The 27,044-nt window shown below is 44.8% G+C and overlaps 1 protein-coding gene and 1 long non-coding RNA gene across 2 annotated transcripts in view; one reads left to right on the top strand and one right to left on the bottom strand.

Moving 5' to 3' along the window:
- Positions 1-2,623: 2,623 nt before the first annotated feature.
- Positions 2,624-15,374, bottom strand: LOC311514279. The gene is made up of 3 exons (XR_014709864.1): positions 15,183-15,374; positions 12,777-12,878; positions 2,624-4,467 (listed from the first exon to the last, which is right to left on the bottom strand). It is a non-coding gene; the product is annotated as an uncharacterized lncRNA (long non-coding RNA).
- Positions 15,375-15,595: 221 nt separating this feature from the next.
- The window catches only part of GNAI1 (G protein subunit alpha i1), a 68,071-nt gene continuing 56,622 nt past the window's right edge, over positions 15,596-27,044 (top strand). The window contains exon 1 of the mRNA XM_084616731.1: positions 15,596-15,967. Coding sequence (XP_084472857.1) covers positions 15,850-15,967 — 118 coding nt within the window. The 5' untranslated portion in view covers positions 15,596-15,849. The remainder of the gene's footprint in view (positions 15,968-27,044) is intronic.

Genomic DNA, 27,044 nt, shown 5'->3' on the forward strand with positions numbered 1-27,044 from the left:
GGTGAGGAATACAGAGAGCTGGTGATAGAGCTTGGCCAATCTACCCACACCATATGCTGGGAGAAGGATCATACCGAATCTATCTTTCTCACTAATGGGTTCGGGGGCATACAGGGACTGCTGGTGCCAGCGCCGGCCCGATGGGAGGTGGGCCATGACCCGAAGGGAGTGGCGTTTGCTTTTATCCACCCATCACAGAGGTCTGACCAGTTGTGGGGTTGCCCTCCAAGGGAAGCTGGCTGCATGATAGGGGATCTGGGAACATATCCAGCAGTTGGAAAGATTAAATTCCCGGGAAAAGGCGGTTTTGAGGGCCTTATAGGTATTTACATTCAAATTAACGGTTCCCATCCATCCCTTCTTTAGAGAGAGAGATGGGGAATACCAGGCAAATGACACCCACTATGAGGGACCTCATGATATATATGCCCTTGTAGCCCTCCCCCCCGTGCTTATGTCTTTTTAAACAATAATTTGAGTCCAAGATTGTCGGAGGGTGACATGGTGACGGGCTGGACGGTCCACTGTTCTGCTGGTGGAGGAGCAGGCACCACCTTCAGGCGAGAGTGATGGATCCAGTTTTTGTGTCCCTCGACCTTTGCCGCCGTGTGGGAAACCAGCAGGACGGTGTGGGGTCCCTTCCACTTCTCTTGGAGGGGCTCGTCCTTCCAGGTACGAACCAGCACGGAGTCACCTGACTGCAAGGAGTGGACAGGGGAATCCAATGGAAGAGGCTGGAAGTCTTTGGTATACCTGTGGAGAGAAGAGAGAACAGGAGACAGAGAGCACATAAACTGAGATAAAAAACCACATCCTATTTCCCACTCCCCTGCCAGAACCGGTGTCCCATTCATAGGCCATGACCTTCCAAACATAAATTTCAAAGGGACTAAGCCCTAATCTACCCTTCGGGAGAGCGCGGACGCGGAACAGGACAAGGGGTAGAGCATTGGGCCATCGCAGGGAGGCTTCTTGGCACACTTTTGAGAGGTGTCGCTTAAGGGTTTGATTGGTGCGTTCCACTACACCACTGGCCTGCGGTCTCCATGGCATATGGAGTTTCCAAGGGATCTGTAAGGCATCTGAGATGTTTTGAACGATCTTTGATGTGATGTGCGTCTCATTGTCAGATTCCATCCACTGGGGGAGTCCGAAGCGGTGAATAATTTCCCTAACGAGCTTGAGGGCCACTGTTTTGGCAGTGCAATTACGGCACGGGAAGGCTTCAGGCCATCCGCTGAATTGGTCCACCAAGACGAGGAGATATCTGAACCCTTGAGTTCGGGGAAACTCAGTGAAATCTATTTGCCACACCAGTCCGGGGCCTGGAGTGGGTTCCAGGGTAGCTGGTGTTACTGGATGTACTGGCCAAGGGTTATTCTTTTGGCAGACTAAACAGTCAGCTTGTATCTGGGTAGCCAGCGGTTGGAGTCCAGAAGTTAAGAAGTATTTTCCCATTAGCTGGATAAGGGCCTCTCTGCCGGCGTGAGTGGTTTGGTGTAGCTGCTGCAGTACTGGCCGGATCAGGTCCTTCGGTCAGAGGATCTTCCCTTCCGGGGAATGAAGCCATCCCTCTTTGTCCTGAAGACTGAGTTTGTCAGCTAGTTTCCTCTCTTCCCCAGAGTACTGAGGGGTTGGAAGCTCCCCCATTGATGGGATAAGGGTATGCATGTGGGCATCCTCAGCTGCCGGTGGAGTCGAGGTGGCGGCATGCTTGGCTTCTCTGTTTGCCCTGGCATTGCCCCTGGCCACGTCTTGATTTTCCCTTTGATGGGCTCTACAGTGCACCACAGCTAGTTCTGAGGGGAGTTGTACAGCTTCTAGGAGCCGGAAAATTTGGGGCCCATACTTGACTGGGGAGCCTTGGGCTGTTAGCATTCCCCTTTGCTTCCACAGGCCAGCATGAGCATGCAGCACCCCAAAACCATACTTTGAATAAGTGAAAATGTTGACCCGCTTTCCCTTTGACAATTCGAGTGCACGGGTCAGGGCTACTAGCTCAGCCAGCTGGGCAGAGGTCCCGGTGGGCAACCTCTTGGCCTCTACGGTATCATGGAGGGTCACGACAGCATAACCCGCCCTCCTTTGCCCCTCCATGACAATGCTGCTACCATCAGTGTAACACTCATAATCTGCATTTGGGAGCAGCTGATCCTTTAAGTCCTGGCGGCTGGAGCATTGGGCATGGTGAGGCCTCATCTGGAGTACTGTGTCCAGTTTTGGGCCCCACACTTCAAGAAGGATGTGGATAAATTGGAGAGAGTCCAGCGAAGGGCAACAAAAATGATTAGGGGACTGGAACACATGAGTTATGAGGAGAGGCTGAGGGAGCTGGGATTGTTTAGTCTGCAGAAGAGAAGAATGAGGGGGGATTTGATAGCTGCTTTCAACTACCTGAAAGGGGGTTCCAAAGAGGATGGCTCTAGACTGTTCTCAATGGTAGCAGATGACAGAACGAGGAGTAATGGTCTCAAGTTGCAGTGGGGGAGGTTTAGATTGGATATTAGGAAAAACTTTTTCACTAAGAGGGTGGTGAAACACTGGAATGCGTTACCTAGGGAGGTGGTAGAATCTCCTTCCTTAGAGGTTTTTAAGGTCAGGCTTGACAAAGCCCTGGCTGGGATGATTTAACTGGGAATTGGTCCTGCTTTGAGCAGGGGGTTGGACTAGATGACCTTCTGGGGTCCCTTCCAACCCTGATATTCTATGATTCTATGATTCTATGATCTATGATCTCTAAACAGTCGTGTTCCTGTTCCTCTGTTTCTGGCAAGAGGGTGGCTGGGTTAAGGGTGGGGCAAGACTGCAGGGTGACCTCGGGGTTCTCTAACAGCTTAGCCTGATACCGAGCAATCCGAGCCTGGGTGAGCCAGAGCCCACCCTTGGTGTCTAGCAGGGCTCGGACCATATGGGGAGTATAGATTTGCATAACCCCTCCCAATGTTAGCTTCTCGGCTTCCTCAAGTACTAGGGCAGTAGCTGCGAGCGCCCGTAAACATGCTGACCAACCCTTTGCAACCTGATCCAGTTACTTAGAAAAATAAGCCACGGGACGTTTCCAGGTCCCCAACAACTGGGTTAGCACTCCCAGGGCCACCCCTTTTCGTTCATGTATATACAATTGAAATGGCTTTGAGAGATCCGGCAGACCCAGGGCTGGAGCTTCCATCAGCTTCCTTTTTAGGATTTTAAATGCCCTGTCGGCTTCTGGGGACCAGTGAAAGGGGTTGTGATCTGTTCCCTTGACACAGTCATATAACGGTTTAGACCATAGTCCAAACTCTGGGATCCAGATCCTGCAGAAGCCCACCATACCCAGAAAAGCCCTGAGCCGTTTACAAGTGCTTGGGGTAGAGACTTGACAGATAGCTTCCTTTCTTTCGCTTGAAAGCTGACGCTCCCCTTGCCTTAGCTGTAACCTGATTCCGCTCCACCTCAGACAACAGGGTTCTCAGGAGGATATTACAGTTGTCCCAGTCCGGCTTGTGACTACTGAGGCACCCCTCAAAGACTGAAATAAACTGGCTTGGGTTCGAGGAGAATTCCCCAGCCTGTGTTTTAAAAGCTGCTAGGTCTATTGGATTGAATGGCACACGGGTGTAAACTTGCATGGTGGTGGCCTGGTGTCTGTCTGCCCCTGGGCGAGCCACAACAGTCTCGGTAATCAAAGGATAGAGTCCCACCGAGGGGGCAATCTCTGTAACCCGAGGTGTCCTACCCTTATAAGGTGGGGGTGTGGGGGCCGAAGGGGACACTGAATCTGCCATTACAACATTGGGAAGGTTCTGGGGGCTAACATTAGCTACTACCGGTCCTGTTGGAGTCAAATTACAGCTCTGTAGAATGTCTGTTCTATCTCTTAAAGCCATAAACGCTTGTGCATACAGATGTTCATTCCATTTACCCGTTCACTGACAAAACAAAACTAATTGGAGGATCGTATTATAATTGATTGACCCTCCTGGTGGCCACCGTTCCTGGTCCTCTAGTCGATATTGAGGCCAGTCTACTGTACAAAACCTTTTCAATTTGCTTTTAGTCATTGGATCTGATCCAAACACTTTCCAGTTTGCTAGAATGCATTCTAGAAGCGTGCACTGTGCCCTGCCTGTAGTACTCTGTCCCTGTCCCATATTCCCGGACGACTCTGGGCGTCCCCAGGTCTTAACAGAGAAAGTCCAGACCACTGGACTGTTCCTACCTTTTCCAAGGGACCGGTTCCTCACCATCGCCTGCAGTTGCTTCTCCACTATAGGGGCGCGTTGCACCGTTGTGCACTTTGTGGTCGAGCAAATCGCGTCTCCTCCGAGGCCTCCCGATAAACTCACAGGTGCGTGCTAGGCGTCGGTTGTCGCCACAATCCGTCGGCCGCCAGGAGGGGTCTGAGCAAGGCTAAATAGCAGCCTTGAGCCCACCCAGGGATGCCAAGAACTGTTGCCAGCACAGAGTGCCCGAGGCAAGCAACAGCTGGGTTCGTTGCCCAGTGTGCGTCGCGCCAATGACCACAACAGGGTGGAGAAGCAGAGAGATTTATTTGAAGCTTCAAATAGGGCACAGGGAGACTAAGCTGTCTCAAATCCTGCAGCTGCGCAGCAAATTCCAGTATACATTTTATACCTTTGCCTACTTCACTACACAAGCTTATGCAACCAATTACCTGTTGCCCCGTACAATACCGTAGCCAATCAGTTAAAGCAGCCAGTTGTGTTTTTCCTGAGTAGCATTGCCCGAGCCTTACCTTATTTGGTCCTATTTGTTACTGGTTTTTGCTAAACATTTCTGCTTTATCTATCTGTTTCCCAGGCCGAAGCTGGCCTTGGCTGGCGAGCCCTGTGCAAACCTGTCTGTTTGTGTGCTAGCTTCCTTAGAGTTATGCAGGGTCACAGAAAGTTCAAGGAGCAAAGGGGCCTTAGTTTATCTGGACCTAGAGCAAGAGGGCTTCATTGACACTCATGGTCTTCCACTCTCCCGAGTTACCTAGTGTAGTGCCCAGTGTCACCAACAGGTTCAAATGGCACAATCTATATTTAATATTAATAAACATAATATGCAAATTTCAGTGTTTTTAAATGTCAATAGAAAACCTGACCTCTGAGTAAAGTTTATACAAACTGGGCATTTTTAGTCTTGAGAAAAGAAGACTGAGGGGGGACCTAGTAACAGGCTTCTAATATGTTAAGGGCTGTTATAAAGAAGATTGTGATCAACTGTTCTCCATGTGCACTGAAGGCAGTACAAGAAGTAATAGACTTAATCTGCAGCACAGGAGACTTAGGTATTAGGACGAACTTTCTAACTATAAGGATACTTAGGGACTAGAAATGGTTACAAAGGGAGGTTGTGCAATCCCCACCACTAGAGATTTTTATGGACAGATTAAATAACCACTTAATAGGGATGGCCTAAGTATACTTTGTCCTGCCTCAGCATGGGGGGATTAGTTTAGATCAGTGGTTCTCAAAGCCAGTCCACTGTTTGTTCAGGGAAAGCCCCTGGCGGGCTGGACCGCGCCCCTTGGCCTGCGCCGCTTCCCGCAGCCCCCATTGACTTGGAGCAGCGAACCTCAGTCAGTGGGAGCCGCAATTGGCCGAACCTGCGGACGTGGCAGGTAAACAAACCGGTCTGGCCCACCAGGGGCTTTCCCTGAACAAGCGGCAGACGAGCTTTGAGAACCACTGGCTTAGATGACCTCTCAAGGTCCCTTCCAGCCCTACATTTCTATAATTTTAAGATTAATAAACAGAATATGCACAGTTTAGTGCATCCTCCCTTGGACATTCTCCCATCCTTGTATTATCTTTGGTGAGGTTAACAAGTCACCACTGTTTTCCATCTGAGATGGGATTCTGTGCTGCACCTCTTACAGCTGTAGCACAGAACTTGCAGAGAGCAGGGAGAGGTTCCAAGCTACCCTTAAGATACCTTTGTATCCTCTTGATCCTGGGCTGTGTTGGGGACTGAAGTGACCCCAAGTGTAACTGAGTTATGGCAGCCTCCCTTGGTTGTCTTATGATCTGTAATATGCCTGGGAATGCCTGGAATTTCTGCAACATGCTCCCAACTCACCCCTCCTATGCCAGGGCTTAAAAGGGGGTCTCAAAGGGAAGTCTTTTTGCTGTCTTCTGCAGTGCCTATGTCGCAGGAATCCTCCCCCAGCTAGAACTGGCACATTTAGGGCCCTTTATACAGCTCTGGCCCTTTTACCATGTGTAAATAGGCCAGAGCAGGGTGTGAGAGGCTCAACCATTGTGTCTTTTTGGATTTCAGGATTTCTCTCCCTTCTAATGTCTTTTGTGGGGAATATCCCCTTCACTCTACATATGCCTGGAGAAACAAGGCAAAATGGTTTCTGTGGACCATCCTGAACATATTGAGCAGACTCTGCCAATCAGGAAACCTGAAAAAATGTCATTGTAATTCAATATCTGAAAGTGCACCACCAAAAAGTTGCACTGAAAATTTCAGACACAGAAAAGAATGTTTTACTCAACTTTGGCAACGTTTTTGCTAACAAGAAAAATTGTTCATGAGTTGTCAAATTCACATCAGATGTGTGTCTACTAGGTATTCAAATCTAGTGACATTTATGAATGTGATGTTTACTGTGAAGGACCATGCCCAAAGGAGAAATTCAAATGTGACTAAAAGTGAAATAATCATGATTTGACTTAACACTTAACTATAAACTTTTTTAAAAAAATGTCTAATTCTCCTAGCTGTGGCATCTCATTCCTGTTCTGCTGTGACAAACCTGAACGCATAATTATGTGACATCAAGACTGCCATTATAGCCCTGCAGAAGCTCAGCTTAGTATTTTTAGATAATTACAAGTTTTTGAGAAGCATACTTATTAATTTAATAATTATTTATTTTGTAGGGGCTAAGAAATATCTTATCCCTCTTGCTTACTTGGGGCATTCAGCACACCAAATCATGATTATTTCATTTTCAGTTCAGGTTGTATGGGAATGTTGGGGAATGGGGCCTTCTTTGGTATGATTTTTCATATTATATCATAATAAAAAGCCTTTTCAAAACATATGCATTATACTACAAGAAATCCATTTACTGGAGCAGCTATGGCCTGATACCATAACTCTTCTAGAGTCCTCATATCTATGACATCTCAGACCATTGCTCCCTGGAGTCTCAATAACTGAGAGATGACCAGTGTGACTTGTGGGGAACCGGACGTTTTTTCTGAAAGGTTAATTTAAAATAAGTTAAGCATCAAATTGCCCCTCTATCTCTTATTTCTGGCATTTAAAAATACTTTAACTGCAAATATTTTGCCAGAAATTATCTGTAAGGATTACTGGATTGCATAGTATGCTCACACAAAACTGATTCTCCTCTCCATTAGTGTAATTAGAATTAATTCCACGGAAGTAAACAGAAGCTGCACTATGTATCTGAGGGCAGAATCAAGCCCTACATTATAAGGCATTCACCCAGCTCTTCTATCTAACACTGTTACTCTTCTGCAACACATTACATTTTATTTTCACTGAAATCTCCACGGCACTGATAGTAATTACTTGCATCCATTGCATTCTTATCAGTATATTCAAATTATTATACTGTCCAGTTACCTGCTCAGTCTACTAACATTATCCAGCTATGATACTATAAAATTTACAAACCACATGTTGTTTAGTGCTTTTGGCTGCAACAAAAATTCTGGTTTGCATTAAATGTAGACGGGCAAGTTGATTATATCGATTTGATGAAGTCTGTAGTGGAAAAGCCATCCCTACAGAGGTGTTACATTTAACATCTGGATGCTTTTTTTCACCAATGAAATTAATGTACTGGGACAGGACTCTCAACTGGTTTATTATCATCTGAAGCAACTCCTGACTATTTTATGTTTTTATTAGCTACATTCCTGCACTGGTTATGTTACAAATGTTGGCATGAATTTTAATTTCCAACAGTAGTATAATTTTCTAAGGCATGCAATGACTTATTGTGTCTACTTAAATAGGAGAGTAAATTATTTACAAAGACCTTCAAGACCATTTTAATTTACCATCTCTTGGTGGGAGTCCAACTACAAATATATTACTAGGTGGTGTGCTCACAGTTAAATAGTGGCTTCTTGGGCCCAGATCCACAAATGGGAGCTAGGTGTTGGACAAGTGTCACAATACCTAACTTTTAGGTACCTATACAATCACAGGAAGAGCACGGCTATCCACAAAGCCTGAGTTAGGAACCCATGCTCCTATACAATGAAAGGGGAGAGATAGGCACCTTAGAATGCCATGCACTAAGCCAGCACACTAGGCAGGGAGCCACCTAAACTAGTCAGTAGGGGATGCTGGTGAGAGGAGGATGATAAGCCACATCCTTCTCATGGAGTTTGGTGCCTAAGTCTGGGTTGCAGGGAGGCATCTATCTCTGCATGTGATTCATGAACCAGGGAAAGATAAGCATTTGGCTGCCTAAATTTTGTCTGGGGCCCAATCAGAGGCTGTCTAACTTCACATGCTGCTGCTGCTACTGACTACCCTATGAAATATACTAATGTGGGTCTCCCTCAGTCTCTCCTATTGAAGTTTTTTCCAGTTTAATTAAATAATTGAATGACTAAATATTAATTGGGTCAGAGAGAGTTAGAATTACTCTGTAGCCCCGGGGTTAGGGAACTTACCTTAGACGTAGCAAACTCTTGTTCAAATCCCTTCGCATCAGGCAGAGGGATTTGCATCAGGGGTCTCCCACTTCCCAGGTGATTAACCTAACTACTGGGCTAAAGGTTAGAAGGAATGACTCCCTTCCTCTCTTCTCCCCTGTCTTGGGTAGAGTTAAGTAGCCTCAGTGCATGCCTATTGGAGAGGATCCCACACACAAGTTAAGCAGATGAACACTGGTCTTTCCCCTGGTTCATGAATTACTCTAGGGCCTAGGTGGGAGACAGGGGTCTGGGCACCTAGTGGGAGATAGCAGTGCACACGCTCAGAGGTAGAAACACAGGCGCCAAGGAATTTTTACTGCAAAGATAGGTGCTGAGTGACTTTAAGCACCTATGGGGTTAGGCGGCAGCCGAGCAGCAATTTTATGGATTGCAGTCGTGCCTAAAAATGGGACTTAGGCCCCTACGTACCTTGTACTTCCCACCCATATAAGCTATTGAGAACTGAGGACAACTCATTCTGTCAGGCCTGGTACATCTGTTATATATAACAAATGCCACAAGTCTACCTAAAAGTGAGTTAAAGTCAATATGGAAAATGCCAATTAAAGAAAAACAAAATCCATCATTTATATGTGGTAGTTTGGGGTCTAGAATGAGGCCCAATTATGCATCCATTGGAGTCAATGGAAACTGAACTGGGGCCTCAGTTCTCCAGGCAGGGATTATCTTTGTGTTAGGTGTTTGTACAGGGCATAGCAGTATGTGGTTCTAGCCTACGATTCGGATCCCTAGGCACTGTGGTTCAAATGATAAATAATAATGGAGTGTTACAGCTACAAAAATGCCAGGCAATGGAGAACTGGGACCAAAAGTCTCATCCAATCAAACTAATTGCATACTTGCTAAGTGTAAAGTGTGATGTTACTAACATAACCTGTGACTGTATAGATCATTGGTGGAACCAAGGTCCTTTAGTGGCACCAAATCTTGTATAAAGGGGGTCAAATAAGGTGTCTAGGACAAAGTTATGGTTTGCTGGTTATGATTATTCTATCGGTATGCATGTATCATTTTTGTATTTAAAGTGATAAGTATCAGCTCTATACTGTCTGTATTTCAAACCTGTGCTGTGCTTCTGGGTGACACCCCAGACAATTTGGCATCAGCACTATCTAGCCTGCTTGATGGCCCATTAAGGACCATCAGCTACACAACTGACCCACTGAGCGAAGGTAGATACACCTTGTGACTCAGCAAGGTATGCAGGGACCTGCCTATGGACAGAACTCTAAGGTTTTTCTATGCCATGTGCAGGATAGCATGTCTTTGGAACAAAGAAAGCAGAGACCACATGGCAAGAGACTATAAAAGGCTGATGCATCTCCTCCACCTTGTCTTCAATCCTACTTCTTGCCTCTGGAGGGACTTTGCTACAAACTGAAGCTCTGAACAAAGGACTGAATGACCCTTCCCAGCTGTGGATGTACTCCAGAGACTTGATTTGAACCTGCAGTTTATTCTAACCACTGCTACAAGCCTAAACCAAGAACTTTGCCATTACTGTATGTAATTAATTCCATTTAACCAATTCTAGCTCTCATCTATATCTTTTTCCTTCTATGATTAAACCCTTAGATTTTTAGATTCTAAAGAATTGGCAACTGTGTGATTAGTGGGTAAAATCTAACTTGTATATTGACCTGAGTCTGGGACTTGGTCCTTTCGGATCGAGAGAACCTTTTTTCTTTTACTGGCGTATTCGTTTTCATAACCATTCATCCCCATAATGAGTGGCACTGGTGGTGATACTGGGAAACTGGAGTGTCTAAGGGAATTGCTTGTGTGACTTATGGTTAGCCAGTGGGGTAAAACCAAAGTCTTCTCTGTTTCGCTGGTTTGGTTTGCGTCGGGGTGCAAAGGAACCTCAGCCTTGGGCTGTAACTGCCCAGCTATAAGCAATTTGTCCTGAACTGGTATTCTCAGTTGGGTCCCATGAAAACCAGCATCGTTACATAAGGGGACTATTGTCCCCTTACTAAAACTCGGTGGGGGTGTTTTGGTTGGTTAGCTCCCAGTACCAAAAGAAAGGGGAAGGGTCAGCGGGAAATCAGGACTCTGAGGCTGACAAACCCCAGGAACAATGGGGAGAGGCCAATGCTCCAGGTTAGCCTGGCCTCCCTGTCAATCAGGCTGATCAGAGAGTCAGGAGGCTGGGGGGTTCCCGTCCTCCCTGTGAGCTGGAATTGCCTGGGTCAGACAGAGTGGGGCCGAGCTAAGGAGAAAGCAAGGGCCCAAGCTGAGCTGGGGAGAAGAGCCGTGCCAGATCCAGAGGGGCCAGAAAAGAAGCCCAGGAAGCAGGTCCAAACTGGGAGCAGAGTCACAGAAGCAGCCCACAGACCAGACCTGTCCTGGGAGCAGAGCTGCAGCAACCAGAGCCAGAGGGGCCAGAGAAGCAGCCCAGGGAGCAGCAGCAGCCATGCTGAGGCAGAGTAGAACTAGAGATGGAGCTGGAGCAGTCCAGAGCTGAGTGCAGTGAGCAGCTGGGGAGAGTAAGGGGGACCCGGGGCAGTGGGCCCAGCGCAGGGAGATGCCCTCAGCCATGAGGCCCTGCAGGCCAGACTTGAAGGGGGATCATAACCCTGACAGGGCGGGGTCAACGCTGGGAAGAAGGGTCCTGCCACCTAGAGCCTGAGGGTGTGTGGTTATCGCCAGAGCAAGTGTCTGACCTGCAGCATCCCTGCAGCACAGCCAGGCCCTGAGAAGGGGCCTGAAACTTGTGAGGAACAGACTGAACTTTCTTTGCATTCCAGAGATGCTGTTTGTGATGTCCCTGTGCCACAGAGCGGGATTATGTGTTTTCCTTTAACCTTTTCCATTTTTTCCTTATTTTTTTAAATCGATTGCTGTTTAATAAATTGTATTTGCTTTGAACTGTATGTAATGATCAGTGGGTCAGGGAAGTGTCCAGTGTGGAGAGAGCACCCCGGAGTGGGAACTCCCTAGCCCCTGCCCTAAGTGACCACAGCAAGGTTGGGGGTCAAGCTCTCCGGGAATCCGGGTCCAGTCTTGTTTGGATTACGAGGACTCTGCCACACAGGAGAGTGGAAGGGGAGCCCTTGAGGTCAGGCAGGGCTCTGGGTAAAGGAAGTGGGAGTGAGGACTCAGATCCTTTTGCTAGCCCACTTCACCGCCGTACTGTATAAGCCAGGAAAGTTCCCCACAATAGCGGGACCATTTCCCCGCTCACCTAAAGGTTAGATACTGCAACCATTATGCATGTTGGAAACACTTCCGTGGGTTTTCCCATGAAATTCAATGAGACTATTTGGCTGAGTGGTCACCAACAAGGGTTGCACAGTTTAGCCCTATATATAAGATACATGGATCATAATGTGACCCTTCTCCTATGTGTCATCGACAGCAACAATGTCTGGATTCAAATAGCTAGGGATGTCTCTTACAACTAACAAACCCCACCAGCTCAAACCCTCAACCAGAATTTCTGGGGTCACTACATACTTTCCTTGGGGGTTCTTAATAGGCAATAATCCTCCACTCACAGGCAGTGAATCGATGTAATAAACATTTAAAAGCTTAGTTGGGGAAAAGGAAACAGCATCAACTAAGGAAAACACAACTACACTATATCAATAATAAAACACTTTCCCATGGCAGTAGTCCATTAATTCTGTTCCCTGCCTGCTGGTGTCAACATCCAAGAGGCAAATGTCCCTTTACCACATCACTTCTCACTTTCCCATCACTGAACCCCACTTTCTGTTCGGTGTAAGTGGGTAGCATGGCTCCAGAGTCCTGAGATGCACTTGATCAGGCCTGTCCCAAATCCCTCAGGTCTGCCTGGTTGTGTCCTGCAATTCCATCATCTAACCCAGCTATAGTAGTTTCAGCTTTATTCAGTAGCTTGATAGGAGGGGCCATATTGGAGTTCACTCAGCTCCATCCTCCCTGGGCCCCAAGGAAGGGGGTTAAACCTCTGAAAGCCACAGAATTCCTGTACTACATCCTATGTACCTCAGGCCCACTGGCTTCCATGATTCCATCTTATTCCCTATTGTCTGCTGCCCCAGTCCCTCCCTCAGGGAGAGGAGAAAGTGGTAAAATAGCTCCACATACCAAAGAGAGTAGCTGTCCTCTATCTGCTTCCTCCAGTCCTTTGCTCCATCTCACTTGCAAAACCCAGGCTTTTGCACATGTGGGAAAAGGGGGGGGATGATGCTGTGGAGATGAAATTCTTCATTTCTGTATACTCTAAATTTTATAACAAATCCCTGTCCCAAGGGGAATGACCTGTCCTACTGTCAAAATTTGAACCACTGCGATGAAGAACACTACAAACATGCTGCGATTCTCAGCTCAAAAGGAGTAAGTTAAAAGTGATTGAATTCAGAATTACTTTTCTTAAATTAGTAGATATGTACAAAGGAACTGGGTTATTTTACAAAAGCTCATCTGGAATTTCATACACATCATTTTTGCAATCCCTCAAATAGCCAACCTAGTGACCCAAATCCCCCTGATTTTATTTCATGGCCACCATTCCTCCATCTATTTTAATCTACTTTAAGGATCACTGTTGTAGCATTATTCACCCGCTTCATTCTTGGAAATGAGTAAATTATGCAGCTGCTCCCAAAACTCTCTGGTTTGAGAAATGAGACTGACACTAGGTCTCCCAGATGGCAGTGCAGAAGCCACAGTAGACCATTGTTTATTTTGATACGTAATAACACTAATAAATAGCAGAGCTAGTAAAAAGTTGTTCATTTTTTAAATGAAAAATAGCTTTGGGGAGATGGTGGTTGGGGGAAGGTGCCAGAAGTGAACCAAAACTGAGCATGGAAAGCACATGTGGCTGGAAGAGGTGGCAACTGATTGGGGTGGGAGGAGCAGGGCAGGAAGCAGATTCTTGTGATGAAGGAGGATGAGGAGAGCTGCATCTTCCCTTTATGCTGCTAATTATACACTTGAGATTTATGACTTCTGGCCCAGGAAGCTGTTTCCTGCTGCTGGTTAACCGAACCATTTTTCTTCAAATTTGGCTTCATTTTCTTTGCTGAGTGATGACTTAAATCATGCCAAATTTGAAATGTTACGTTCAGTTTGAGAGTTTAAGGTATTTTAATGGGGAATAATTTCTTCACTAAAAAATGAAATTTTTTCAACCATAATTTGATACCAGCTAAACTTAAAAAAAACAAAAAAAAACAAATACCCTTCAATTGAAGTCAGTTGTGGACATTTTCACAGAGGGGATTTTTTTAGTCTGTGAATATCGGAAGGAACTGCAAGTTTCTCATCTTTAACTATACAATAGTGTTCACTGTTCCCAAGAGAGAACGTGACATCTTCTTCAGTAACAGTGGTTCTTTGAGCTGTGTTGTCCAAATCAGTTCTGTTTCTGGTGCATGTGCACCCCGCATACAGGAGCCCAGGTTCTTTTGGGCAAGCTCAACTGGGCCCACGCCCTTGCACCCCATCTGCCCTCCCCTGCACCCCAGGGCCTAAATAGCAGGGGCCCCAGAATGGCTGCAACTGGGAGAGGGTGCCGTGGTGGCAAGGAAGCAGGAGGAGTGCAGTCCAGGTACCGTGAACCACAGTTACTGCTTAGGGTTGCCATCTTTCTAATGGCTAGTAACTGGATTCCCAAGGCCCCACCTCTGCTCCGCGTCTTTCCGCCGAGGCCTGTCCCTGTTGCTCATGCCTCTTCCCCCTCCGGTCTCTGAATCATCTAGATATCCCTTCACCCCTTGGACTCCCCCGGGACCCTCTGCTCCAGGGCTGGGACTGGAGCTGCTGCAGCTTGACAAGGAGCCTGCCTGCTGGTAGGAGGTAGCCCTGGCTGAGCAGGGGCTGGAAAGGGTTAATGACCCAGCACCTCCCCATGCCCTGTGGTAACTGGACTTCTGATGCCCTTCAGCACATGTGACCAGAGACGGCCAAGTCCCCTTTTTGACCGGACTTTCCGTTCCAAAACTGGGCACCAGGCAACCTTAAATGGCAGCCAGAGCCCCCAAAACGAATTGTCTGGGTGAAACCCAGACGGGCTGCGCGGCAGCCGTATGCCGGGTAGGTCAGTCCTGCGCCCAGTCACCCCCCGGGCCAACTCCTGCCATGGCGCTGCAACCACGGGAGCCAGCCACATCATGTGAGAAGTTCCACCCCCTAGCGAATTTGAGCCCTCTGATTGGCTAACGCCCCCGTTTCTGGGGCAGACTAACCAATCAGAGCTGCTGCAGCCAGAGCTCCCTGTCCCTCTTTGTCACAGAAGAGAAGCGGCAGCTACGGGGCCCGCCCTCCTCTCCTTCTCTCAGCAAGGGGGCGACAGGGCGGTTCCTGGCGCCTCCTCGCTCCCTTTTAAACGAGTTTCATGACTTTTGAGCCCCTGGGGATTACTGTAGAACTCCTGCGCGCCCCCCGCAAGGCGCTCGGTCGCGGTTGGCTGATGCACTCCCCTGACCGGCCTAGCCGCACTGAACGGGTGGGCCGGGCTTACTTTCCCCAGCCAACGGGCGGACTCACCCGCTCCTGTTGGTACAGTCTTGAATGGGTGACTCCTCCCTTCAGTAAGACTGGTACAGTCTGGTACTACAACCGTTGAAATTCGAAACTCCCTCAACTCTGGTCTCTGGTTTCCCCGTTAACAGAATTTTTATTAAAAACGGTCGGCCCGGTGACGTCACGCAGACGCAGCGTGGACTGGGAGAGGTGGTTTGCCCTTTTCCACCCCCCCCCCCATTTTTCATCTGGGTTTCTTACCCCCCCTTCTTTTCCATCCCCCTCACCCCTGTTTCGCCACAAGCTTTCTTTATCCCGAGCAGCCGTGCGCACGCGCACTGCCTTCCCCTAGAGCGAGCAAGACTGAACGCGAGCGAGCGGCTCGCGCTCCCTCACGCGAGGTGTTTGGCGCGCGCGCGCGCGCGCTGGTGGGGAGCGCGAGAGACAGGCGGCGCCTCGGGAGCTGAGCAGCATCACTGGGCTGAGGGAGCTCGGGGAGAGGGAAGCGGGTCCCTGCTCTCGGGACCGTTGGCTCAACTCACGCCCGGACAGAAACGGCTCTGAGCCTTGTCTGGTCAGCGTCGTCCCCCCCACATCCCGGTGCGCGCGTGTGGGGGTGAACTCTGTCACCTGAGCGCCTCCACAGGGGGGCTTCTGGGCGGGGATCGTTAAGCACCTACCGCCCCCCAAGATGGGCTGCACGCTGAGCGCGGAGGACAAGGCGGCGGTGGAGCGGAGCAAGATGATCGACAGGAACCTGCGGGAGGATGGCGAGAAGGCGGCCAGGGAGGTCAAGCTGCTCCTCCTAGGTAAGGGACGGGGCTGCTGCACTTCCCGGCCCGTGGGCCCGGTGCCCCCGGGCCGCTGCTCTGTGCCTGCCCACCCTGGGCTCCTCGGGGCAGGGATCCTGCTTCGCCTGTGCGCTGGTAGCAGCCGGTGACTCCCTCCTCGGGGCCTGGCACGGTTCCGGGTAACACTCCTGAGCGCCCGCTGCCGAGGGCGAGACGTGGCGTGTGGCACCTTGGAGATGTCACTGCCCCGTGTGGTGATCCCTCACGAACGGGACCGTGGATGTTCTTGTGGCCGCCATGCCTCATAAGTTCTCGGGGAGTGGGGATGGGGAAGGCAGCCTCTCCCGAAGAGCGGCGCGCTTGGCCTCTACTGGCTCGTGGAAGAATTTACGGAAATTGGAATGATCAGTGTTGTAATGTAGCCAGCACCCTGGGGTTGGACGATTTTTACTTTAACGCTTGCCCCCTGTAGACATGCCCACACGTTTCACACTCGCCTTTTGAAACAGCACACGTTAAAGGAACACACAAAAGGGTACTACTTTTACTCTCCCTATGTTCTGCTTCCAGGAGGAACACTTATTTTGACTATACTTTAAATATCTATCTTAAAATCACCTTTTGTGATTGGGTTTTTTTGCAATGCGTAATTAAATGAATCACTATATATTTGTCTTCTGCATTCATACAGTTGTGGCAGTAGTTTGTTAGTCCTTTCCATGATGATTTGGGGTTGGGTTTTTTTTTTGACAAATTTTTAACAGTGTTTGGGGAATGTGGGGATGTATAAATCAGGAAGTTTAAGAGGTTTTAAAAAATCGGAAGTGAACATTTAAAATCCTTCACTTAAGTAAATGTTACATAATCCTTAGTTACCAGCAGAAGATACTTTTAAAATTAATGAGGGAAGTGAGATTTGCACCACACTATTATTGTGAGGTATCTTGTATTATATATTTTAAAAGTACAAACTGAACAGGGATATATTAACCCACATATGCAAACTCAGTGAACTGCATGGTTTTTCTGCCTTTTAGAAGCTGCACTAGTAGTTGATGGTAATTTCAAAAGGAAAAGTTTTCTGATTTTTCCCAGGAAATGTTAACTGCCAGAATAATACTCTGATATATATTTTTGCACAGGAAACAATTCTTCTTCTTTTCTATTCTAACGTCTAAAATGGCACATTGGATATCTGTTGCACAGGAAACTTAAGTTCTCTCCTGGATAGGTGTAGAGGTGAAACAAGCTTTGTATGGAGAAAAACAAATGTAGTCCTACACTGCATTCATGCACTTGACATTTTTCTTATGAAGGAAACAACTGATTTTTTTTTCAGAATATCAGGCCTGTCTGGTTAGTGCAATGCTTCCTCAGCCATTGATTGATTGTAGCATGAAAGGTTAAAAGTATGTCAGTGTTAAAAGTGTAGACATTCTAGTGTTTCTGTTCCTGAAGGTGATAGAAACTGATCATTTTATTATTATGGTAGTGCCTACAAACTCCAACCGAAATAATTTTTTTAAGCATTTTACTATTTTCTGTGAAGTTTTAATTTGTGCAGTTCTAGTATGCACAAATATTTGCATGACATCCATAGACGCACACTTTGAACATACCCTTTTAAAAGCATGATTTTTAGATAATTGTATTTTCACTTTTGTATTTCACAATTAATAAAGTCCTCTCCGCAACTGTTTCTCCTTAATTAAAAGTTTCACAAATTCAGGGTTTGTAATATAGGAAAATACATAGACTTCTGTACAGTTTTCATGCAGTCCCAGTGTATATAGCTTATCTGCTCATACCAATACATTTTGAGAATAGCATAACCCAGGAGTTGAAAGCTTGCTTCAGTTAAAATGGGCTGTGAAAATCAGAGAGAGAATTTTTATTGGGGCTGGATCCTAAAGTAGCTGTGCAGGAAGAACCCATTGAAAATAATTGGACTAAGATTTTACATAATTAAGGACAGCATGAACAGGCCCATAATTCAGAGAATACCTCTTGACCTATTTGTGTGGCTCATACTGCACCAAAGTTGGTTTGTTTCTCCTGGTGTTTTTTCTTGCTACATAAGAATGGCCATACTGGGTTAGACCAAAGGTCCATCTAGCCCAGTATCCTGTCTTCTGACAGTGGCTAATGTTAGGTGCCCCAAAGGGAATGAACAGATCAGGTAATGATCGAGTGATCTATCTCCTGTCATGCATTCCCAGGTTCTGGCAAACAGAGGTTAGGGACACCATCCCTGCCGATCCTGCCTAATAGCTATTGATGGCTCATCCATGAACTTATCTAGTTCTTTTTTGAACCATGTTATAGTCTTGGCCTTCACAGCATCCTCTGGCAAGGAGTTCCACAGGTTGACTGTGCGTTGGGTGACGAAATACTTCCTTTTGTTTGTTTTAAACCTGCTGCCTATTAATTTCATTCAGTGACCCCTAGTTCTTATGTAATGAGAAGGAGTAAATAGTGCTTCCTTATTTACTTTCTCTATACCAGTCATGATTTTATAGACCTCTATCAGATTCCCCGCCCCCTTAGTCATCTCTTTTCCAAGCTGAAAAGTCCCAGTCTTATTAATCTCTCCTCATAAGGAAGCCATTCCATACCTCTAATCATTTTTGTTTTCCTTTTCTGAACCTTCTGCCATTCCAGTATACGTTTTTGGAGATGGGATGACCACATCTGCATACAGTATTCAAGATGTGGGTGTACCATGGATTTATATAGAAGCAATATAATATTTTGTTTTCTTATCTATCCCCTTCTTAATGATTCCCAACATTCAGTTCACTTTTTTGACTGCCGCTGCACACTGAGTGGATGTTTACAGAGAACAATCCACAATGACTCCAAGATTTCTTTCTTGAGTGATAACAGCTAATTTAGATGCCATCATTTTATATGTATAGTTGGGACTATGTTTTCCAATGTGCGGTACTTTGCTACTATATAGACCTATCTGTCTACCCCAAATGATTAGTTGTTGAGACAAAATGACTAGAGTCTACAAAAACTATTTTTGTTTTAGTACCGTGACTTGAGTGTTTCTTGTTGGGTCTTGTGCTAACACATATTCAAATGCTAGGTGTTATACATATTGAAAATAGTAGTATTTCCATCTTTTTTTCATTATATAAGAGCAGAAATTGCACCGGTTAAACTAAAAGTGTGATGTTAAACTGATTTAAGGTAACTTTTTGTGTGGACTGTCTCTCATTGGGTTTGAACCTGATTTATCTTCCCAATGTTAAATAACAACTGAGTTTAAATGTTGTCTAAACACAAAGTTGCACTGGTTTAGCTAAATCAGTTTAACATCACACCTTTTAGTCAAGCCAGTGCAACTAAGCTAGGTCTTAGAAAGTGGTCCCCAAACTTTTATGTTGTGCCCCACCCCTTATCTGTAATGGAATCTGTCCACGCCAGGGGGCTGGGAGAAAAGCTGCTGCTTGGCCAGGGCCGGAGCTGAGGCTAGGACTGTGTCTGGGAGCAGAGCTGGGACTGGGTGCAGGACCGTGTTGTGGTTGGGGGAGGGTCTGGGAACGGAGTTGGGTTTGTGGTGGTGCTCCGGGCTTTGCTGTGCGGAGGAACGTTCGGGGCACACCCCCTTAAGGGTGTGCCTTAGAGACTGTAGGTTGTGGTAATTTATTCTTGATTTTTTTATCTTTTCGAGTCAAAATATATTCGTCTTAAAGTATTGTTTTACTTGGATAATTTTGTATCCTATATAGTGTTGTTGTCCCACCGTCTTAGGGGTGATCTTTCAACAATTAGAGATCTTTAGGGTATACAATCTCTGATGTACATTTTGTAAAATTTATTACTGAATTTTAGTAAATAAAGCTGGCAAATGCCCATAGTTTTCTTGAGGAAACTTGAAAATTAAAAAAAAATTACTATGAAATTTTTTGTTTTTCATACAAGAGGTGAAAAACATTCAGTTTCTGACAATTGAAAACTTCTAACAAAGTTTTTTTGTTATCTACTTTTTGGTTGAAAAAACAGACATTCATTTTGATCAAAAAACTTTTTCCAACAAAAAAGCCGAGTGAATCAACACAGAGCGGTTGCATGGGATACCTTACAATGGCGCAACTTAGGTCTCTAGTGTAGACATAACCTAAGGTGTTTTTTTTTCCCAAACTTTCTAATATTCAGAACTTTATCGGATTTTTTTTTTTAAATATGTGACTGCAGCGTATGAATTTGTTGTTTAACTGGGTTGGATGTTAACTGTAGTACACTTCTAACTTTCTTTTAACCTTAATTTAAGTTTCTTTATCTTACTGTTGGAGAGACAAGGTGTGTGAGAATCTTTTATTGAACCAACTTCTGTTGGTGAGAGACAGACTTCAAGCTTACACAGAACTGTTCTTCAGGTCTTGGTTTGATGTTAATGTTACCTCACCCACTTTGTCTCTCTAATCTCTTGGGACCAACACAGCTGGGGCAACACTATATACGATCTTAGTGTTTAGCACACAGTGGTGTAATGTGTTCCCATCAGAAGGGAGTAGAGAACTTAATTGATAGCTTGGAGACCTGAAGTTGTCATCAAGAAAGCTTTGTCCCTGGACTTTTCAGTATTTATTGTCAGGCTTTGTTTAGACTAACCTTGTTACAACATGATCGAAGATAGCAGTTGACCCTATGTTGAACTGTGACCAGGAATAAGCACTTGTGGTGGTGGGGAACAGTAGATGAGATTGTCAGAAATGTAAGCAAGTGTTGAATAATGTAAGGTCTTGACAGTGAGGACAAGAATTTTGAATTTATTACACAGGCAAATGGGAAATCAGTGAAATGACTCAAAATAAGGGTGACATGGTTGAGCTGAAATATAATTAGGGCATGGACAAGCAAATTGACTAGTGGGACAGAGAAAATATTTTTTTTCATGCTGAGCCAGTCTTGTGCCTCAGGAATCTGTGCTCTTGACACAAGAAGATTTGGGCTCAGTTCTTTGTCTCTGAGTTGCAAAGAGATGTCTTATGCATCTCACCCATTGATTGGGGTTGGGATGGTGTGTGAAGTGCATCAGATGAAGTGAGCTGTAGCTCACGAAAGCTTATGCTCAGATAAATTGGTTAGTCTCTAAGGTGCCACAAGTACTCCTTTTCTTTTTACGAATACAGACTAACACGGCTCTGAAACCTGTGTGAAGTTAAAATCATTTTGTTCCTAGGACTTAGTAACAGCCTGGGGAGGAAAAGGAAGAAGCAGCTTATTTACATGTTTTCTCCTTCCTAAGCTTGCTGTCTCCTGCCCCAAACCCATTGCTATGTAGCTCTGGGCATGGAAAGTGGGATGCCGGAGGTGGTTGATTTATCTGCAAAATCTCTGGAGGTACTGCTTCCCTGAGGTTGAGTGCCGGGTAAGTGGTGGAGAGAAGCATCTCAGCCAGCATGCTGTCTCTCCCAACACACACAATGGTCTTAAAAACCATCCTGTGATCCCGCTTCCACATCTCTGTAATCACAAAGGATTATGGGTATAGTCAGTTGTGAGGTCAATTTTGGCCATTTCTGTGGGACATAGACCCAGTATAATTGAGAATCATTGACTCAACATAGCAGTGCTATTTTTACCATACTTTTATAAAGTCAGGTCTGTTAAATAGCCGATACTGATACTGCTTCTGATAGGAAAAGCACATTTTCACATGTCTATTGCATTTATTTTAGTTTAGCTGTATGGTTTAAAGTACTCATCCTCTTAGAACTTAATACTGTTCCTTACAGTTCTCCCATCTAATCAGTTGATTGGCTTATCAGGCTTAAGAATGATCAGAAGATGCTTCTCAGAACCACAGTGTTAACTGTGGTGGGAAAACAGATTGCTTTTCTCCCCTAGATTCAGGGGTAACTGACAGGACATTGCAGCTTCCGAATAACTGAAATTTCTAGTTTGTCTGTGCTGACATTGTTATACAAGTACAATCTTTTTCCTTAAAAAAGGGATATTAAAATAAGGTGGTAATGGGGAAAATGCGAGCTACCTACTTTTTATAAAGTTGATATTTTCAAAGAATTTTACTAGCAAATATTGCAGTTCACTGGAATAAGAGATGGATTTTTGAAGTAAAATGGTAGTGTGTAATAATCCTGTTTTATATAATTTTTATGTAATGTACTTGACATTACATAAAATGTATTGTACTTGACATCAATCTATCTAGCAAAGGCACCCAATAAAATATTTAGTAGGAGCTTACAGTAACTAGGCAACAGAAAAACAGTGGAAAAAAATCTCTGCAATCAGGTCTAAATGGGCTGCCTTTACAGAAGCACACAGTACGTTGTAATGAAGATATTACATGATGGAACTGTTGAAATGTGCTTATTATTGGTGAAACAATGATTAAGAAAAGTTTGTCTATTTTTTGTTTTAAACCTCCATGGGGTTGTGTGTGATGTAGCTATTGGAAATCTAATGGCTAAATGTAGACTTAAAATTGAATATTCTTAGGCCCTTGCCCTATATACACTTAGCACATGCTTAACTTTTTTTTCAGATGCGTGACTCCATTGGAGTCATTGGGACTGCTCACATGAGTAAAGTTAAGTACTTACATAAGAGCTTGCAGGAGCTTTCTGAACTGTTCACTACTTTTTCTTCCTTGTTAATAAACTATTACTTGTTCCTTTAATGAGAATGAGCTTTACAAACTCTTATTTCAAATGAGATGCATCTCATAAATGTAACAGTTCTGAGACGGTTCGTATCTGAGCATCCAGTTTTGAAATTGAAATAACTTTCTAGGATTCCTGCATTAGGCAAAATGGGACCCATAAACCACTTTTGTTACTACTGGTGGAGCTGTACACACGATAAATAACTGGTCTTAACTTTTCTTGTGTTGACGAGGCCTTAGTTTGTTATATAAACCTGTTTGTGGTAAAAGTCTTCCTATCCCTGTATGTTGCAATACTTTCACCAGAAGTGGTCTGAGTCGTAGGATGGAGGAGTTTTATGTAGAAATGTTGTGGTGTCTTATAGAACAGGAAGTAAAATGGGTATTAACACATGGAATGAAACATTTCTGATCTCTGGTCAAAAAGCAGGGCTTGTGTTGAGGAAGCGAGCCATTTTGAAAGCATTTGAATGATCCACATTCCACATTCCCTACATTTCTACATCTCAGTCTGCATCCACATTAGAAAAATTGGAACCCAGAAACATCTAGCACTAGAAAGTTGAGAAACTGGTCTTGAGAAACTGGTCTTCTAAATCTTGCTGATCATGCAAATGACTATCTTAAATTTCCCCAAATGTCAGTTATGACAAGACTTTAGCAGCAAATAGTTTGTGAACTGCTGATGATGAATGCTTCATTCTGGTTTTCAATCTCTATATTATTGTTTATGTTAACATAGAGTCTTATTGTGAATTTCTGCATAAACATGCACTAAAGAGAGTCTTTCTTACTTTACAGTCTAGATAGCTCTGCCACTTTTTAGATAGCAGCTATTAAAATTATATATAAATTTCTGTGACCGATAACAAGATAGTAACTGAATGATGTACAGTTTTGAGGTCAAGTATCGGGGGGGTAGCCATGTTAGTCTGGATCTGTAAAAGCAGCAGAGTCCTGTGGCACCTTATAGACTAAAAGATGTATTGGAGCATAAGCTTTCGTGGGTGAATACCCATTTCTTCAGATGCATGTAGTGGAAATTTCCAGAGGCAGGTATAACTATTCAAGCAAGAATCAGGCTATGAATAACGAGGCTAGTTCAATCAAGGAGGACTCGGGACTCTTTGCCAGTTTGAGGTCCGAACTTAGGATCTGCTAGGACTAGAAACGCCCCACAGTAGTGAGAAGCTGGATATAAACAAGTCAGTAGGATTAGGCATATGCAGCTTTAATGGTTAATGAGATGTTTGATGTTGAAAGAGTCACTGATGAATCCATCATTGCTTTCTTGCAACTAGTGATGGACTGAATATAAAGTCCCAAAGCTTGGACCAATGTCCTCTTTATTCCCTGACGTTATATATTTGTCTTGGAAATGGATTTCTCAGCTATATTGTAGTTCAGTTACTGATCCCTGACAAATCCAGTAAACTCATAGCAAAACCGTTATTTGCTGCTAAAGCTCTTAATGTCATTGCGTGGGATTCCCAACTAACATGATTTAACACCTCAGACCTTGCTAGTAGCGGTTGGTGTTTTGCCTCTGCCCTGGATTCTACAATAGTTGAATTTTGTCTTTCTGTGCTGTTCAGTGGCTTTTTTGTTTTTGTTGGTGTATCAGACTAGATTTTAGCCTTAATAATATCCTCAGAAAACCAGCAAGTCACTTCTATTTAGGCATCTACCTTTATGGATTTAAACCAACATTTTCACACTTATGGGTGCCTGCTGATTTTTGCACACTACAAACGTAAATTTTAATGTTTTGAAGACCTAATGAAGACATAGTGGAGGGTGTGGGGGGGAGGATTGGCCCTGGTTTTAAAGGAGAACCATTCATCTGCTCAAGCTGGGGAGACTGATAGAGCAAATTATTTGAACCTGTTGGAGGACATGAACCTCTGCTTGGGTAATTTGAATCTTTGCTGTATTTCAAAGCTCTGTCAAGCAGAAATAGTTTGGGACTAGTTATCAAAACGTTGATATTAAATATTTTATATTTAACCTGTTTAAAAATAAGTTGGGAAAATAATTACAATCAGTGTTTTTTGTGATATGTGTATAATTTATCACAAACATTCTTTTAGGTAATATATATGTGAAACATGCATTTGCATGCGCAAATACATTTTGCATATATAACTTAGAACCTGAGTTTTGAAAATGGGGCCCTATATCCGAGTTCCTTAAAGGTTTGCTTTGGAACATTGGTTAGAACTTTAGGCCCTTACCTAGGCTCCTCATTCAGAAAGGTTAAAGATTAAAGCTTTGGCTACATTAGGGATTTTTGCACTGCTGGTACTATGCCAATGCAACACTTCCAGTGCTGATGCACTGCTCAATGTAAAGCAGAGCACTAGGGCAAGCACAGCTTTCTTCTTCCAGGGCCTCAGTGTAGTTCCACTTGTAGGATATGGCTCCTCAGATACCAGCCTTGAAAAGCCATATCAGTTGAAGAGTTCTTGAGGGATCTTTTGTCAGGGTGATGTTATTGCTTTCTGTCTAAGGGAGTGCACCTGCAATCATCTTAGAGTTCCTTCTCCCTGATTGCCAAATTGTGGTGATATGTAGAACTTTGAAGTAGAGGTGAAGGTGGGACAATATGGTGAATACACACAGCCCTTCTCTGAGCAACTGTTACTAATAAGTGACTTTTCTTCTTTGAGGGCCTCCCATAAGCAGTACCTCACCAGGATGATGGTGGGCAAGGAGTTCTTAGCTAAATATGGACTATAGCACCACTCTCCTAAACTGGTCATTGTAGTGCCGTACTAAATCCAAGGAATAGCAAGCATCTGGTGAAAGGGTGAACTGAACTCCAAGTTTCTGCTTTGCTTATCTCCACCAGATGAACCTGCCTAAGAGATGCCACTGATAATGTGGGAGTTCTCATCGAGGTTTAAACCATGGATTACTGGTTTCAATACTAAAATATAATGTTCTATACATTTAATCCAGTGAGAGTCTGTTTCATAATGGATTATCCCAGACATCTCTCCCCATATGCTATAAACAATCTATTCGATTTTTTTAAAGATTTTTTTTCCCAGGTAAAACAGGGAACCTCTTTACATCTAGAAATGGAGTTGAGCTTCCTGAGTGGGAATGGAATCTGGGTAAGAACATGGGGAGGGAAATATATTGAGAGAGGTGGAAATCTGAATCCATTTGAGGTGTGAAGCATGGATGCAGTCTCATACGAACCACAGTATAAAGTGGAATGGGCTACAAAGTACTAGCTCACTCACACTCCTAGAAAATGTAATTGGTATGAGGATGCCATTTTGATGTTAGAAAGGTTTGTGCCAGAGGCTTATAATGAGAGGCCCATCAGCTTTGATAGGACAGTATTTAGGTCCCGTGAAACCAGGGGCTTCCTAATGGAGGTAAACATTTTCACTAGGCCATTAAGGATCTTGAAGATTGTAGGATGAGACAAGATGGGTTTGTCCTTAACATAATTGTCATGAGCAGATATTGCTGCTATGTAGACCTTTTGGAAGGTTATGCCTTCAGACTAAAGTTGTAGAAAGTACTCTAGGACTGCAGAGACCCCAGCTCGAGATGGAGCAGGTTCTTTACCAGTGGCACAGATAGTAAACGGTTTCCTTTTTGAGGGGTGGGGGGAGGGGAGTGGACAACATTTTAGGGTGGAATCCTTCCTGGATTGTAAGAGGATGGTGTGAGAGGTTTCTGCCTCTGAGAATGGAAATTGTCAACATTAGTCAGCATGTTATCCTCAACACTGCAAACTGGAGTGTGTCTAGGTTGGGATGCTGGATCCTCCTTTTCTGTTGAGACAGGAGATCTGGGAACAAAAACGGTGGATATGGTGGCTCTCTGGCTACCTGCAGGAGATCTGGATACCAGTGCAGATGAGGCCACAGTGGAGCTGTTAGTATGAGATTGTCCTGTCCACCCTGCCATTCTTACGACTCTGACCATACATTTACCTGGAATAAAAGATCTATGACATGGCTGTGGCTTGCCTGGGTCAGCTGACCCAATCTCGTGGGGTCCGAGAGCTTGGGCTCTAGTTCAAGCCGAAACATCTGCACAGCAATTTGTAGTCCCACAGCTTAAACCCCAGGAGCCAGAGTCATCTGACCCAGGCCAATCACAGGTGTTTAATTGCTGTGTAGACATACCTTGAGTCACAGGAATGGAAGGGAAGTCCTATAGGAGATGATGACTCCAGTCCAGCAGAAAGTTAATCTGAAAGAGGTTTTGTTTCTATGCCCCTTTATGCAATGCACTTGACATTTGGTGTTTTTGCTCAGTCACAGACTTGTTAGCGGGTGGCCCCTTCTGTAAAATAGTACTGGTTTCATGGACCACTGGTGTTGATCCTGAGACCTCCTGCTTACTGAGTCTTCCTTCATAGTCTCTTCCCCAGGGAAGTGAAGAGCTATGGAGTAAATTTGTTCTGGATTTATCACAGCAGAAGTC

This window comes from Lepidochelys olivacea (genome assembly GCF_965140295.1).
Source record: "Lepidochelys olivacea isolate rLepOli2 genome assembly, chromosome: 1".
NCBI lineage: Eukaryota > Metazoa > Chordata > Testudines > Cheloniidae > Lepidochelys > Lepidochelys olivacea.